Source organism: Pholis gunnellus (assembly GCF_910591455.1).
Source record: "Pholis gunnellus genome assembly, chromosome: 2".
Classification (NCBI taxonomy): Eukaryota; Metazoa; Chordata; class Actinopteri; order Perciformes; family Pholidae; genus Pholis; species Pholis gunnellus.
In genome coordinates this window covers 9,225,972-9,243,869 of record NC_136536.1, presented here as the reverse complement: position 1 = coordinate 9,243,869, position 17,898 = coordinate 9,225,972, and the positions used below count along the sequence as shown (strand labels likewise).

Genomic DNA, 17,898 nt, shown 5'->3' with positions numbered 1-17,898 from the left:
CTGGCGGAGATCTTCGCTCTACTGAGTGCACCTTTCTAATGGAATTATTTTTTGCCATTCATGTGTGTGGGTAAACTGAAGTCTTGGACATCTCATGTTATGAGATCTGGTTTGTGTGGTGCAACCCCTTTTTAAATTAGTGAGGTGTAAATATCCATATTACATAGTAAACATTTAGTTATAACGAGGCTAATTTTGCACCCTCTGTTTGGGGGCTACTGAATCCAGGTCTGTGTTACTCTCTTTGAATCAAAAAACTAATGCATGATCAAAACCTCTAACACAGGTATACAAATATAAACTATAGCTATCATTAAATAATAAACAGTAAATGACATGCTAGTGGGATACACATTCATAGATTCCCACCAAAGCCACATATTTTTCAAACACATTTTAACATGTATTTTATATTTTCTTTAGCTTTTTGCATATTTTTATGTGTCTGCAGTAATGGCAAATATTAAGAACACTGTAATGGTAATAGAAAAGACAGGCAGTACTGCTGGCAAGTACCCAGATGTTGTCATGTAACATGTAACAACGACACAATCAATTCAGAAAAAATCTGTATGTGTCAATCAGTCGAACAGTTTTTCTCTTACAATCGTTTTGCAGCATTCACCCCATAACATCAATATGATGACAATAACAGCTTTTCTCAGATGTTGACGGTCAGTGGTCCAGCATGCTACTAATTTAACACTGACGTTCTTTGCCATGAAACTCAAATCTGTGGAATAAATCGGATTAGATCCTTTAGCTAACAGGGATCCAGCTACAGTATGTGGCACCAGCGAGGTAAAAGCTTGCACATAGGGCCTCTGAAGAGCCTGTGATATGTTTGGAGATACAGCACATAACAGAAGACAATACATATTGTTCACAACTGCAACGGCAAAATCAGACTCCAGAGGACAAACTGCCAAACAGAGAATACTACAGCCCCAGTTAGCATAGTATGGAATTGAGTGCGTTCCGTGGTCTGTTTCATCCTTGGATTAGCAGGCCTCACACACTGTTGGGGTTGTAACAGAGCATGTTTAGTTGCAGGTTTTCATCCCAGTGTCTGAGGATCATGAAGAGCTGGTTGGCAGCAGCCTTGACCGAGGCTAAGTCTCGGCCTTCTGGAATTTCCTGCGCACTCAGCCACATGCTGGCCTTGGCGGCTACGAGTTCCCACTCTATGAAATGACTGGCAGAGCTGTGCTCCAGCCAAGCGAGGGCCACAGCGGTGGCCCACACCATGCTCTCTGGATCCAGCATTCTCTTTGGCACACTGCCGGGCGATGCTGGTTCCAAGCCCCCTGACCCGGAGCCCCGCCCACTGTCCACCTGGGAGTATGGGGAGAGTGGGGGCTCAGACGCGGTGGATGGGCTGCCTAACGTGGAAGGACCAGCATCCGTCCACAAACTCCTGGACAGTTGAGAAGGGCTGTAGATGCCTCCAGTGTGTTCTGCAGGTTGATGATTTGTTTCTGTTTCACACGGTGATCTGTGTCCGTCATCGGCACTCTCAGCACGGCGGCTGCTGGAGTGAGACAGGTGACCCAGGCTGCTGCGGTGGCTGGTAAAGGGGGACGTCCACTTTAACTTGTCCATGGGCACACTAATGGCTTCACACAGAGCTGTGTCTAGCGGAAATGCACCACTAGCCAACTGCAACAACACCTGTGCAGAAGAAAAAAGTTTACAGTTTGACGGAAAGTAAAGCTTGTGTTGTTGTTTTTCTCCAACCTTAAAGTGGACATATCATGTTCATTTTCAGGCTCATACTTTTAATGATTTAATGATAAAAAAAAAAAAAAAAAATTCTTATACTGTCTGTACCTGAAACAGCCTTAAAAAAGCCTAGTCTGCCTTCTGAGAAAATTATGGTGCAAGGTAGCAAAAACCATTCTCGGACAGTTCATGCAGTCATGTGTACAGTATGTGTGTCTTGCTTTCTCACAAACAAACACACACAAAGTAAGGCGGGTTCCCAAAGAGCCTGTAGTCTAGAGCCAGGCCTGGGTGTTGTATTTAAATCAGATATGCATGGTGCAAAAACACATAAGACTGTGTCACATTCGTCTCTTTAGACAAAACTACAGTCATGTCAGTCCAAATTAAGGTCCATCAAAAGAAATGCAGGTTGACGAGAGCAATCGCATGTTATAGGTCTGCTGCTCACCAGGGGAATGTAGTCTTTGTTCTCGTTGTCACTCTCTCCAATTGAATCACCGGACTTGCTGTGAGATCGACCCATGAATCCTTTGGCAGCCCGAGTCAGGAGACGAGTCCTGCTGAGGGCCAACCTTAAAGCGGAGAGGGAGAGGCGGGTGTAAATCACAGTATGTTAAGCACACACCACATACTGTTTTCATGAAGCAACTGTTACTGATTATTCTGGTACATCTGTAGATTTGCAATAGAAATCCAATAAATTGACGAATTTTAGCAGCGTGGCTCTAGGCATGGCAACGTGGGTCGAGCAGTCACGGTCACTTTGTCTCGGACTGAAATATCTCAACAACTTTGGATTACCATACAATTTCGTAAATACATTCACTGTCCCCAGAGGATGAATCCTACCTGACTTTTCTTCAAGCTCCACCATGAGGCTTTGTGTGAAATGTACATACATTAATGTAATAACCTTTCATCCAGCGCCATCATCAGGTCAGAATTTCAATTTGTCAAATACTTTGGTTAATGACCAAATACCTGCAAAACTAAAGATATTCCCATCAGCCTCAGCTGTACTTTGTGTTTCGTGCTAATTAGCAAATGTTAGCATGCAAACGCGCTAAACTAAGATGGTGAACATGGTAAACATTGTACCTGCATGTTAGCATATAGCTCAAATCACCGCTGTGCCTAAAGGGGCCAGTATATTCTATCAGATACTTGCGTCAGACAGTTTCTCATACTCTCACACTCACTTCACGCAGCACTTATCCTGTGATCAAGCGAGTGCAACACTATGAATGCCTTCCGTCTTGCCACCTTTCTTTGACAGCCAGCTTTTCACCTCTCCCTCAAGTGAGGCCACTATTGGTCGGACGACACATAGTACAAACCTATCATTCCCTAGCATAACCCAGACGTAAAGCCTCACAGAGCTGCTCGCATGACTGTAGACTCTTGGTCTTGTTTTTTAAAAGGAGAAGCTATTGTCAATCATTATTACATGGTCACGACTGGTACAGAACATGTGTGCAGCCAGCCAGTTTCCAATCACCCACCTGGCAGAAAAAAGGCTCTCCACCAATTTCTGTGATTGGTCAGAAGTCACAGACGGACTCCTTTGGAAGACTTGGAGACAGAGACAGAGGCAGTATTAGACAAGCGCAGGAGAGAGAAAGAAACCGTGGCATTTTCTGTCACTTTTCTGTTTAGTTCTCAACACGAGTCTTACATAACAAAGAGGTAAAACACCCAATGAGATGTAAGTGAAACCGGAGGACACATGTTCCAGCTGTCTCTCCTCTGCAGGTAAAACACTTCTTCTTGTGTGTTTTTGCCTTCAGTATGCGCTCACTGTATTGTTTTTTTTATTTTTTAAAAGGTCTGGACGGCGTTTGTCCATACAAGCCACAACATTGTGTCGACTTCAGTCATCCCTTATAAGAAGAGGGACTTAAATGTCAACAATCTCATGTTTCACATTTGAAACAATGCAACAGTTTTGCCCAGAAAAAGACAGACTGGCAGGCGGTTTGTGTCAAAGGTCATTCTGGAGGAAAATGGATGCGATGCAGCAAATTCACTGACCGGTTGATGTGTTGCACGTACCCTCTGTGAAGCTACTTCTCTCCCAGCTGGTGGAGGAGGGGGTGCTGCATGGAGAGACGCCATCCTCTCCATCTAAGACAATGATGAAAAGATTGAAATTAACTCTCAGCTGTCCTTAATTTTATTTCTTTTCTTTTTTTTTAACGAAATCCCTCTTTTTCCTCAAAACCTAACTATATGTTTGGAAAAAAAACACAGCATTACCGACATTGATGCTCATCTGCATCTGTTCCCCCGCTGTGTGTGCACCTCTTCTTTTTAACTGGCAGTGGCGAGCAGATGCTCAAGCAGTGTGCTAGTTTCGATCACCTGCTGTTGCTATGCCACCACTGAAAGCCAATTTAAAATAGCGTGCCCTTTTGCTGAAGTTGAAGTATTTTTAATGTAAAGCAGCACGCAGCTTTCTGAGTGCTCAATATCTCCTAGCTACCAGCAATGCAGGACTGCAACCTTTCCATTTCATATGAAAATAGATTTGAATAGATAAATCTTGAAAAATCTCATTCCATATGATATCTGTCCACAGCAATGGTTCTCGAAGTCTGAGACCCTCTGTGTACTTCTATCCCAATAAGGTTGGAAATGAAATGCGAGCTAAATATATCATATGAAGCCTACTGTTGGGCAGCAGGACATCTTCAGCTTCCTCAGACATGCCACCAGACTGAGAGCGACCCAGACCTATGGAGTACCCTCTGTTCTTCCTGCTCCCTGAACGAGACCTTGAATGTGAGCCCCGCTTCAGACCTTCACCTGAAAACAACATTAAATCATTTTGGGAGGTTTAGGAAGGCACGCATAAACAGTTTTCTAGCTGGACAATTTGGAAGTGCTTCTTTAGCTATTGGATGTAGGCTTGCTTTAGACTGAACCAAAACCTAAACATGTTAATTGGTGAGCTTAAGTGGTTCTGGTGGGTAGTAGGATTTTTTTTTCTCTGTTCAGACATGTGGAGAGGATGGAACTATGGGTGACATTAAGATTTCCAGCAAATCTATATGACTTACCATTGTTTATGTATTCAATACATGTCTGCAAATACTCATTAGTGTCCAGGTCAATGGGAACAAACGCTGTGTATTTGCTCAGTATATTGCAGGCCTTGCTGGTGTGAATAGCATATTGCTGGTACTTCCTGCCAGAGCCTGTGAATTATAAAATAAAATCATCACAAGTGATTAACATATCAAAGGATTACATATCATTTTTTTGTTATTATAATGTTAAAATCCTCAACATTTCCTACAAACAATTAAATCCTGGTAGACCTCACCGTGCTCAATCTCACACTCCTTATCCGCCATTTGCTCAAAGTCGCGTATGATGGAGCGTCCAGCCATGTGGTGGAAGGTCTCGTTCCACAGCTCCTCGTGAACCTTTTCCTCACGTTCTCGGCCGTTCAGGAAGGGCTCGATATCAAAGACGACCTCCCACTTCACTGGTTTCCCACACAGCAGCCCGGACACCACGGCCTTGCAGTCCCCTTTGGGCTGGATGGCTGCACCCAGATCTGAAGTGTGGGTCTCCTGTGGGGTTTCTGCTTGACATAACTGGTGTCCATAGCCATCTGAAATATCACAGGTTGGATTCTTGAATGTGCATTTTTCTTTTGTGACGAGACACGTATTCAAATCCACCTGAAGCTTGTCATCTGCTACTGCTCACTCGCGACTGGAAGAAAACCGTTTCCTGTCTTTCTAAAGAGTCCCCTCTGTGCTTGATCATCAGTTATCATTTCTCATCTTGGATTTTGGATGGATGTCATTTAAATCCGTTTGTAAGACACTTGTCACATCAGACTGAATAAGTCCACTCTGGTCTTAAATTATATTTACTTTAAAAGCTGATTTTGTTTGAAATTTGCGATTAGGATTTCTGTCATTAAGATGAAGTTAAAAGAATACTCAGACACAATCAACTTAATTGTTTTCTTGCAGAGCGTTAGATGAGAAGATTGATAATACTGGAAACCATAGCCAAGCACCTCTAAATCTCACTAAATAACATGTAACATATTGGGTTTGTTTTCTCCGTACAAAAAGCAAAGTTTAACAACATAATTGTGAGTCTGTTCATCAGCAAGAAAGAGGATACGTGTGTTTCCCAAAATGCCAAACTATTCCCTTAAAAGATGTGTTGATTGGTTTGGTTTGGTTTCATGCTGCCATAAAAGAACCTACACATATTCCCCCAAAAGAAAAACAAACAAAACCACAGTGATTCAATCCAACATAAAATCATGCACACGCAGATATATTCAATGAATTGGTTGCATGTTCAGTAAAACAGACTTGTGGTGTTTGTGGTCTCACCCGTATCTCCAACGCTGCCAACAGAAGGGCTGTCAGTGGACGATCTGGATCCATCTTCTCCAGCTGAGTTGCGAGCTGCAGGCGGCGCGCTGATGCTGCTGGGCTGAGGATTTTCTTGAGGCTGGAAATGAAGCTCTGACTCCATTTCCTGCTGCAGGAGCGGCTCCTGTTGCGTGAGCTGTCTGTGACAGCTGGCTGGATGCCCTCTGGAAGATGTGGCACACAGACTTGCCAACTGTGGCTGAAAACAATATTCAACATACCCAGGTTTAAATGAGGTATGGAACCTCATCTACTAATTGTAATTCTAGTAACTTCCATGTGTTTAATCATGTGTATATACTCATGTGAATCATCTATATTGCAGATAGGGCTGTAGCAAACAATTATTTTCGTTGTAGATTAATGTAAAGTTCATTTTCATGTTTATTTTCTTGTTTGGGTCATAAGATGTCGGAAAATAGCAAAATAGTACCTCACACAGTTTCCTAAATCCCAACTTGATGTGAAGTTTTTCATTTTCTCTTACTGACTAAAACCAAAAAGATATTTACTTTATTATCAAATAAGGTTTCAGTGTGATAAAAAGAAATATAAATAAATATAACGGAAGGCCTGTTTTGAGTTTTTGGAGGAGGGTAAAAGCCTTTATTTTTAACGCTTTTGCTTTTGCTTAATTTTCGGTCTTTAATTTTTCTGGCAATAGACAAACAAGTTAACAGAAAGTTACTACATTAACTCATAATTATTGTCTATGAATTAATTATGGAACGAGGGCAGTGGATCCTCAGCTTAATTTACAAATAGAAGATATAATGTCTTCACAGCCCAGCGAACTCTATTTAGTTATACTGAGATGCTCCCCGAGCAATATTAAAACCTAATTACCATTCATACATGTTTTGCCCTTCATTATTGAGGAGAGCACATTAGTCTGTTCTTCATTGCACTCCAGTCCAGAGGGTCAGATGGCTGTTTAATTTATCAACACAGGCTGAATACAAATGTTGTTGTTATAATGACAATATGACAACTGTTTCATGACACAAAATGAGATTCTCCTGCCTCTGCCGTTAAAACAGATTTGATCTTTTATGTGCATGTGTGTACTTAAACATACAACATGTGTATTATCATTGTTAAAGAAAGCTCAGTTTGGCAGCACTGGTTTGAGATCTGTGAGATACAACTAAATTGCAAACCCAAACAGTGCAGTCATCTTAAACGCAATCATGTTAATGTTATTCTTGACGGCGACGGACCACACCTGGTAGTCGTTCCTCCACTGGGCCTCATGCTCAGGGCTCATCTGGCCTATCAGCTCCTGGACTTTGGCTCTCCTCAGTGGATTCTTTGCCACCACAGAGCTGGGATCACTGGGAGTGAAGACCTTCTTTGCCGGGTTGTAGTCTGTTATCTGGTTGGTGCTGTATGCACGCCTTCTTGGAGGCGTCTTACAATCCAACCCTGATGTTCAGTGGCAAAATAGAAATAGTCGACCCAAAACGAGTCAATATGGTAATATTTGACATACATTTGAGACTGTACTTAGGCACTGTGATGAGCTAAATGCTAACCTGAGAATGCTAACATGCTCACACAGACTGATGCTAATGTTTAGCAGGTAACAGTTACAATGTAATGTTTACTATGTTCATCATCTTAGATTGTGTCCAATAAGCACTAAGCACAAGGTACGGCTGAGACTGATGGGAATATCGATAGTTTTGTTGGTATTTGGTCATAAACCAAAGTATTGGACAAACTACAAATTTGAATGTGATATCATAAATGTACTGAGTCTTCCCTGACTAAACATACCTTTAAACTCCCTTTGAATTCTGCTCTAACTCAAGCAAAGAGCAGATACTCCGTAGACCTTATATCTACCTTAGCCGGAATGATGCTGATTTAGGTGTTTAATAAAGCTGCTGACAATATAATGGCCGATAGTATACATACTAAGCAGGATATTTTACAGTTGAAAAATTGACTTGTCTCTGGTAGGCAAACTATGTAATGGTGACACTGTTTCTTTGTGATGGTAATTATGGCTCTTTGAAGGGAGTCGGATCTTATGGCTCAGTTCCTCTCCGGGAGCCGTATCGTTAAATTCTCTTTGCAAAGCAATATTTTTGTTACTTATCAGCCGACATACAGACAGATACGGATATATCTGAAATAAGCTAATACCAATCCGATTTAACAGCCGGGCCAATTTATTGTTCTTGCTCTGATTTCTTCATTGTATGTACGTGTGATATTAGCTAGCCCCTTTGGCTTGATAGGCAGTTTCATCTGAGTGCCATTAGAACCACCACCCACCGTTAATGTTTACCTAACTCTACTGGTCTTACAAGCAGCCTCTAATTACAAGAAACATTTCCACACCATTATCTGACCCAATGTACCTTTTAAACTCCTTTTGAATCCTCCCCTCAAACGAGAAAAGAGGCATATACTTACCACCTTAATCAGGCCTTTTACCTACATTGTATGTGCTAACCTATATTGGCTGGCCCAACTGGCTTGACAGACAGTTTCAGCTGATTTCCATGGCTGACATTAGTGTTACAAAAATAACTAGTGAAATAGAGATAAGATGCATGTACTGTAGGTTCTTACCCACGGTGTCTTGCTCTATGGTGGCAGGGCTGTCTGTCATGGAGTCCTGGTAGGAATCATACAGTGGTGATTCTCTGGAGGACCCCTGAAAGTCGCTACCTGTCTTCACCGCATCCTCCTCTTGAGATTGGTAAAACACAGAGCTGGCTGATTCAATGGAGCGCATCATGCTGTATCTCCTCCTCTTATCCTGTTGAGATTTGGAGGAGGGGACACATCCAATGTTTGATTAAAAAATGTCCTTCACAGTTGGCCTTCGGGCTTTTTTACTCTCCATGAAAACACCTTTCAGAGCTAACAAGTCGTTAAAATGAAACAACTAAGCTATTTATCAAGCTGGACATTAACAAAATCAATTACCTTTACTGAAATATTCACAACACAGAAGGTTACCCTGCATGCAGTCTTTTGTCTTCTTTCAGCTGACTTACAGATTTGGGGTTGGCGTGGTAGCGGGTGGCGTCGCAAACCACACTGTAGCCAATCAGACTGTCCCCTGGAAACAGGAAAGTGTTGCCCACAGGGGTCAGCAGCACTTCTTTCGTCTCAGGAAAGAGCCATTCAATGGAAATGTCACTGAGTACTGGAGACATGGTTTTCTTCAGCGACTTTATCATCTGTGGAGTATAAGTAAGACGACTAAAATAGACTTCCAGACATCAAACACAGCTTCTCGATGACCAGTGCTTACAGCTAAAGCGTCTCTGAGATATGATTTCCCAATTGGTATCAGTGGAAGACACTCTGTGCTTAGTAACTAAAGTCTAATGGCTCTCTTGTGGCCTTCAGCTTAGCTGGCAGTCATTAGGAGTGATACGCAAAGCTGGAAATGAGTACCTTGGGCTGCAGCCTCTCTCCTTCAGCCAGGAACTCTGCTGTTCCTTTGGAAACTGTCGCCAGTCCCTGCACCAGCCTCCTGCAAGCCTTCTGTCCTATGCCGAAAGTAAAACATCTGCACAAACACATTAAACACTGCGGCTCCATGGACAGATCGAGAGAATGGTAACAGGTGTCTTCTCAGGATGGGCACACATTTCGCAGAGATCTAAAGAGCTGCTTTGGAGATATATCTAATTTGTTATGTTGTAAAATAGAGATTTTTGGGGGAAAAGAGCCAAACAGCAAATCATCTTTCATGGTGGAAAGTTGAGACATGCCTGCTGCCTCTCAGAGTTCTCCGGGGAGGTTGGTTGATGCTGTGTTTTACAATTTTTATTCAATTTTTCACTGAGGGATGAGCTGGCTGAGTCTGGGCTATAGTCTAGGTTAAAACAGAAATGTCGCCCCTTACATACTGTGGGTAGAAGAGACCCTAAGATGGATTTTTGGGACAGAGATTCCTCATTGTTTGGTCTTGTCTCTGACTGGCTGCGCTGATTTGTAAGCATAGTGTGATAATGACCCAGGCAGTGTAGATGAATTGGCCAGGCTCTGTGTACCTAATGCAATTCTCTGGGGGCGGTCATCCATTAAAAGGGGGTAGACAAAAGTCAATTATTTCCAGAGTGACTCAAGAGAGGGATTCACAGTGTGACACTTCGATGCAGGCTTCAAAATGAAATGATTTCCCAGTGTATTGCAGATCTATTGTGCCACAGGCGTTCGCTATCATTTTACAGTTAGTGTGTGCATCCTTACTGCAGATGCAACATTAAAATTAGTTTTTCTTTTCTCATCTAAAATCAAAGCTGCACAAATGTCCTCTTCTTCTGACAGATCCTTTATAATGATGTACATAATGTTTGACATTCAATACATATTTCCGGATTTCATTTTGAGCGGATTATTGCTGCATAACCGGTTATTCATTTAAGCCCCTGACAATCCCTGGATGAGATTTAATCTCACCCATCAGCTGTGCCGTTGCTATTTGCATAATTGTCAGAAACAAAAGATTCATTTATTATCATTTGCTTTGACGTACAGTAGCCTCTCTGCCGGGGCTGTTACTACAACAGTAGCCACTGTTATACTTCCTCTGAACTCAGCAGTTACCACAAATACATATTCATGTCAGTGTGGGTCATTTACGGCAATGTCTGCAGGTACGAATCATAATGTTTAACCAGAACAGCTTTGACAGCAACGGTTCCTTTTTGACAATATGACAATATATCCCCAACAATGTCACTCATTATTGATCTTTTTCCTTTTTTCTAACATTCAGAATAGAGGTCAGTTGTGAGCCTCAACAGTAATACTTGCCTGATGCAGCGTGCATGGCTGCGGACCAGCTCGATAACTTTGCCCGTGTTGCTGGCGGCTCCGTCGGTGAGCAAGAAGAGTAGGCGGGGGTGTCCGCTGAACATCGGCTGCCTCAGGATCCAATTGAGCGGCGCCAGGACGTTGGTCCCCCCCATGTCGGCTCTGATCTTCCGAACATAATCACAAGCCAGGGCCAGGGCTTCCTGAGATGAAGAGGAGAGAAAGTAAACTTATTTCTTGAGTTACAGCATCTTAACGATTGCTTTGGCTCAATTTTCCCAACAGAACTGCATCAATGTATTCCAGAGCTGCTTTACCTCCTCATAGTTCTGGCTGGTTGTGAATAGTGATTTGAATGTGGAGCCGAAGCCTATGATGTTAAAAAGGCAGCCTGGAACGAGGCTCTTCAGAATCACCACCATGGCATCCTGAGAACGAGAGAGAGAGAGAGGCCGAGAGCAGATTCTTGTTCAGAAAGTAGAACAGAACAAAGAAAAAGTCAAAGCTCTTCTGTTCATTAGGTGCTTAATGTCCTGTTGAACTACGTCCACTGATGTCTGGTTGAATGAAAGCACGGTGCTCTACACAGCTGTCATTGCTGCACAGCAGATTTTCTCAATGAGAGGAGAAAAGAGGAGAGTGGCATCACGCAGTTTCTTTTCATCCATCACTGCTTCTTCTCCAGCAGAAGGGCAGTGTCTAGAGGAATAGCACTTATCTCAACCTTCATTCAGGTGAAGAGCACAAAGACCACACCGATCTATAATCAAATACCACTTCAGGTGCATTAGCAAAGAAAAAAAAGTTTAACCTGTAATGTTTTGAGACATATTTTAAAGCCATTCGGGAGGATTTCTTGAAGGTCAGTGGTAAATAGTCATAACATCACTGGCCTTCACCGGGGCCTTATGCCCAGACTCTCTAGTATCAGACACAGCCAATAAAAAAAAAAAGAGTCTTCAGTCACAAATCAACATTGCCAGTCAGCACCACACCAAAGGACAGGGTCAGTGCACACAAGCAGCCAAATAATCTACCAACATATTGAAAACAAGTATTAACCATGAATGAGTCGGCTCTGTAGATATTGAATAAAAGTCACATGAAGTCTGCGAGACCTCAGTCTTTCTGTCTAAAACCTAGCAACCGGGAGACAGTTGGGAATAATGAATGACTTGTTTGATCGATATATCCTTGTGTGCATGCCCTTCACACAGCTGGCAATCCACATCCATAATCTCCAAAGCTTGCAGAATCAGTTTGGTGGTGAGCCTAGAAATTATACAAATAATATAATATATAATGATAATATGTCTATGTTGTTTTGAGGCATTAGCTTTCCATTTAATATCTTTATTTTGATGTGTTGTGTGTCGACTGTAACACACTAAAACAACTCTAAAAAAAATAAATCACAATTTATATGTAAATCAGCGTATGCCTGTGGGTTTGCGTGTTCACCTATGCAAGAAATACAACACACTGAGCACACTGAGATTAAACATACCTTCACGCAGTTTATGTTAACACCGCTCATGCTGCCGCTGCGGTCGATGAGGAAGATAAACTCGCCGTGAACCTTCCTCAGGTCTGAGCTGATGGACTTGAGGTCAGGGCAAAAGTTCAACATCACCACAGGGTTGTGGAGGATGTCCTTGTGGAGTCGCCTGTGAATGATATCTATCTGTAAAGACAGAGGAATATAAAAGTTAAAAGTGGGGATTTGGCACCGTGAGATAACTGGACTTTTTTATGAATTGACAGGCTTTATTCTAACAGTAAAAGAGGGCAATAAAAGGGACTTGATCGGGCTGATATAGAGCACATCAATTATTGTAGACGTGCAGGAAATTCCAATCCGAATGTGAAGCTTCCTTGCAGTGTTTCCATAGAAACCCATTTTATGGCTGAGTCCTCTTTCTTCTTCCTCCACTGGTCACTTAACTGCCCACAGCACAAATGTGAATGAACGCCAGAAAAATAATGTAACTAAGTTTACTGAAGTACAATTTTAAGCTTCTTGTTCATGATGCTACTTAATACTTCTACTCCAAAACATTTCCGAGGCAAATATTCTTCTTTTTACTCCATTTGTCTGAGATATTTAATTACTTCTCCAGTTACAATTATTCACACCCTTCCTGTCCAGTGAAGACCTTGTATCTCCAGATTTGGTGATCTATAAACTTAAAGGTTTCCTAAAAACTGGAGGATTAAACCTCAAACATCTACAGCAGTATACACAGCAATGCACCAATAATATGAATCCAAAAACATCACATATAATAGAAAAACACTGAAAGTCACCAGCTTAATTCATGCAGAATGAGTACTTTTACTTTTGATACTTTTCAGTATATTCTACTTGTAGAGGAGTATTTTCACAGTGGGGTATTACTACTTTTGCAATGGATCTAAATATTCTTCCTCCACCACTGGTATTGGATTGCATTATGTTGTTATATACAACAAAACAATATGATGTAATCGTTGCAGCTTCACAAATATAGTATTTGTTGCAGGGCATTGTTCAGGATATTGCGCTACTGTCTAGTCTTTACCACTCCCCTGGTGGCGTAATAGCGTTGCCATCAGTTCAGGTACATGGTGCGGAGGTCGATGACACACTCACTTTACTCTCATTGCTGGAGTCCTTCTTGGCGGCTTTGATGAAATCGCTCCGGCCGTGAATGTATTCATCGTACTCCTCCTGCGTCATGTCTCCATTCTCAATGAGCACATTTGGCAGATGAGGCTCTAAAGTGACACATTTGGTCAAAATATAGATAAATATTACAGAGAGATTATATCTATCTGTGGTGCAGAATTATCCACACATTGATGTGAGAACGAGGGGGTGGTTGTGTATAAAGATGCTGTATCACAGCTGGGTCTCAAGACAACAAAACTAGCTCAGAGGGTTGAGGGAATGTTGGGGATGTTATTTCTCTTCAGTGCAGGGTATCTGCAGGTCTTGAAAAGTCTTTAAAGGCATTGATTTCCGTTTTCTTCTAAAATTGCCTTAAACTAAAAGCATTGCATTTTATTTACAAATATCCTAAATATTCTTTCTAACCTGCTGCAATGTTTTTAAATGTGATTATTTGCAAAAACTAACTGGAAAATCTCTAGTACTATTGTTGCAGACCATATGTCAAATTCATAGGTGGACCCTTAATTAGTTACATTTAAATCAGTTAATCCATCATTTCTGCTGCGTATCCAGTTCCAGGGTTATGTTTATTGCTCAGTTGAAATATATTACTGGTAATTTTTTATATATATACTGCAGGGAAATACTGACACAATGTGATATAAATGTAAATAAATTCATGTATTTAGTGAATAACTCTATAGGCATTATCATCCTGGTTTCATAGATAGTGGTCACTTTGGCAATGAAACAGGTATTAGATTGTTGATGTGGTATTAAAAAGGTCTATCAAAATCTCAAATTGAACTTGGTGAACCCAGCAGTATCCTTGTCGTAAATATGACAAAGCATGCGTGTCTGTCCATTAATCAACCAAGCTGGTGATGAAAATACACCGCTCCTTTCTGTTTTGTTTATTATAACACACACGCATGCCTGTAATGCCGCTCAGTTTTGTCCATCTCTGCTCGAGCTGAGCGTCCATGTTGTGATTGAAACTGCAGCACCGGTCTGAGCTGAATTAAATTGCCCAGCAGTGGCAGCAGGTCTGTTTGCGAACGAAACCTTCATAAAAGGGCTATTGGATCTGTGAGGCCGTTGCTCATTCCTGCCTCTGGAAGACAACTGGCCCACACATAGTGTAGGTCAAGACTGCAGAGAGAAATGAAAGCACAAGGGAAGAAAAAAAAACAGACCTGACATCGCACACCCACACAATACTGTCTGACTGGCATGTCATACACAGCGGAAACACAAAGTGAGGCGGTGAATCACATGATACTGACCTTGACACCAAAAACGCTATTTAATAAGCCTGACAGAGCTGAAAAAAACTATTTAAAAATATTGTACTTGAGAGGAGAGGTTAGGTTAATTAATTGCAGGGTGGTGCTGTTAGTGAGTTTTGAAGCTGTGGACCTACCGCTGGGGTAGATGAGGATCTTAACAGGACAGTCATAAGTGTACTTGTCAGCCAGCGTGATAACGACGCTTGTGGCAGAGCGAGCCAGAGGGTCTGCATCAGCTCGGATGGCGTGAGACGGGCTTTCTACACCTACACAGAGCAACAGACACAGCAGATCAAATAACCAGTGGCTTCACCTCCAGTAATAAAAGAAATGACAAACCAGCTGGTCCCACTGATACACAACACTCATATTATGAGAACAAAAAACTTCCATAAGATGTAAAAGCAACTTATGCGCTGATGCCTTCAAGTGCAGTTTGAGCAAACAACCAGCAATTATACGTTTTAATGTGAGCATTTACATGATGCTAAAATCACCGAATGTAAAGCAATCCCTCGTTTTGGGAAATTTGCTTATCAAAAGTGCTTTCTTGCTAATTTCTCTGACCTGCGAGGAGATAGGGAGCCCGTATCTCCAGCTGGAAGTTAAACTCGTAGTCCATGGAGTTGATGGCCTCCTCCTCCAGCAGTGAAGCCAACCACAGCTGAGGGGAGTTGGGAGTTTGATCGTGAGGACTGTCCCGCCTAAAATTAGCAAAGCATGACTACATTATGATGGAGCGAACCTGAATGAACACATACAACGTTAGTATAGTCAGTTTCTATCCATACAAAACAACATTTGGGGCCTAAAAATCCAGTTTACAGTGCCAAATCCAACTTCAAAACATTCCAAATTTAAACACGTAACATGGCGTAATATTAACAAGACAGCGATTTTCATATTTTATTAATGTATCTGTTTTCTTACGTTCTGGAGAAGTTTGGGGATAGTCCCTGCTCCTCGTTGATGGTCCTCTGTACCCGAGGTGTACACACCGGTGGGGACGAGACCCTGATGCCTCCGTTGGGCAGGGTGGACAGCTCAGAGGAGGTGCTCACCAGAATATGGACCGTCTCCATAGGAGGAATGATCCCCAGGTTAACCACTAACACTGTCCTCTCCAAATCCTCATCAATCACTATATGTCCTGTAAAACAAGAATGGATTAGCAAACAACCAAATTTTTTATTTTACCACAATTTATATAGGCGCCCAAGCTGCTATCTTTGATGCCTGAAATACAACTTCATTTTCAGATAAAGGGGGTGACAATGAGCTTCTTAGTTTAGGTGAAGTACCGATATTATTATTATAATAATATTACACTTCAAGGAAACTATTGTACTGTATACTTCACTTGTATCTACCTAAAAACATATTCATGCATTTCCATAAAGTTTTGGTACGTTTAGAGACTAACTAAAAAAGAATGATAAAAATGGAAGCAGCACAGGCAGACATTGGATCCTACATTTCCCATATGGCAACATTCCCTTAGACCCTACCTGTCAAACTCTTTTTTTTAAAGCACTCATTTTCAGTTTGTAACGAAGGCTTTCTGTTCAAATTTGTAGTCACAATCTTGACACAAGATAACCCTGAAGTCATAACATTAAAGTACAGCAGTGCCCCTTTAAACCTACATACAATTATTATTATTTTTGGTCCCTTGGGTGCAGCACAACAAGCTGTAAACAACACATTGAGTTATGAACACCTTTTCAGGTGATATGGTCGCCTATTTACACATCCAGCAGACACAGAGTCGCATAACATGAACATGGAAGTCTCGTTTCAGACAACATGGCAATTGTAAGTTCAAAGGTCACTCTCTTTTAGCTCTGTTTTGTTTTGGGCTCCACAGCCTCCTTGGGGAAATATCCATCTCTTTAGCTGCTAAATGATCCACTATGTTCACCAGCTCGTCACTAACTCTGTCTGTCTGTCTTGTTGCTGAGCAGGTAGCGTACAGTGGGGTTATCTGAGATTTCACGGCTGCCTGCTGCTGCTAGAAACAGGGTTTCACACATAGTAATTTGATCTATTACTTACATAACAATATTGATTAGAGCAGCTTCAATCTTACCGCTGCCACTCTGGAGGGCTCCATTAGAGGTGTTGCAGCAGTCCGCAAAACAGTCGTCAATTTTTGCCTTGTCTTTAATTTGCAGTGTTATAATCTGACTCGATATCATGGACTCAAACCCCACAACAATAGAATTTTCCTCCAGTGGATAAATGAAGATCCCTAAAAGGCAGTGGGAGAGGAAAAAACAGAAATCAGGGCATAAAACCAGAAGATGAACCATGAAATACATCCAGTCAATGATTTCACAGCAGTGTGTTTCAGAGCAAAAAGGTTGGTTGAAAGTGGCTTGCGTTCACATTGCTCAAGTGAACAACTTAGTCTCCAGTGATGTACACACTCACCTTCAATTGCATGATCCTCAATGTTTTCATAGGTCATAGAGGCTGTCATGGCCAGAGTGTAACCCCTGACACAGGAAGTGATATCAGAGACACTGAGGGGCAGAGCGCTCCGGTTCTCCTTGTTAATGAGTCCAGGCATGGTGTTGCTTTTAGGATTCTGGTTTGTTGTCACATGTCAAACAAAGGCCAAAAAGAAGCATCAGATAATGATATGACACAAAAGCTGTCATAATGAAATAAATAAACATATATTTATATATATGTAAAATATACTTTATAGTTAAAAAAACAATTGAAGCAATTATTAAAACGTAACTCATTACTATGAAATGTTATTTAATTATTCCTATTGTAATAATAACAGAGTTTTATTGGATATTCATTATCAAATCATTTCTCCAGCATTTTAATAAAACGTTGGAAACATATCATTATGAAATAAAAACTTTGTTTAGAATCAGAATCAACTTTATTGGCCAAGTAACCTCTACGTACACATACAAGGAATCTGACTCTTAATTGTTTTGCATTACATTGCTCTTAATATACATAACAGCCAGGAACAAGGACAACAAAGCTGAACAAACAAGAGGGCTGGAGGATT

The 17,898-nt window shown here is 41.5% G+C and overlaps 1 protein-coding gene across 1 annotated transcript; it reads right to left on the bottom strand.

Annotated features, from left to right (window-relative positions):
- Positions 1 to 1,011: 1,011 nt before the first annotated feature.
- vwa5b1 (von Willebrand factor A domain containing 5B1) lies at positions 1,012 to 17,433 on the bottom strand (the record flags this gene model as incomplete). Its single annotated transcript, XM_079169607.1, has 21 exons — positions 1,012 to 1,671; positions 2,174 to 2,297; positions 3,228 to 3,297; positions 3,778 to 3,849; positions 4,396 to 4,530; positions 4,785 to 4,922; positions 5,051 to 5,344; positions 6,090 to 6,330; positions 7,357 to 7,556; positions 8,715 to 8,904; positions 9,146 to 9,331; positions 9,552 to 9,666; positions 10,920 to 11,122; positions 11,237 to 11,347; positions 12,427 to 12,603; positions 13,552 to 13,676; positions 14,996 to 15,127; positions 15,429 to 15,565; positions 15,792 to 16,011; positions 16,951 to 17,112; positions 17,295 to 17,433. The coding sequence occupies 21 exons, from the start codon at positions 17,431 to 17,433 to the stop codon at positions 1,012 to 1,014; spliced, it is 3,831 nt and encodes a 1,276-aa protein (XP_079025733.1).
- Between the last annotated feature and the right edge of the window lie 465 nt (positions 17,434 to 17,898).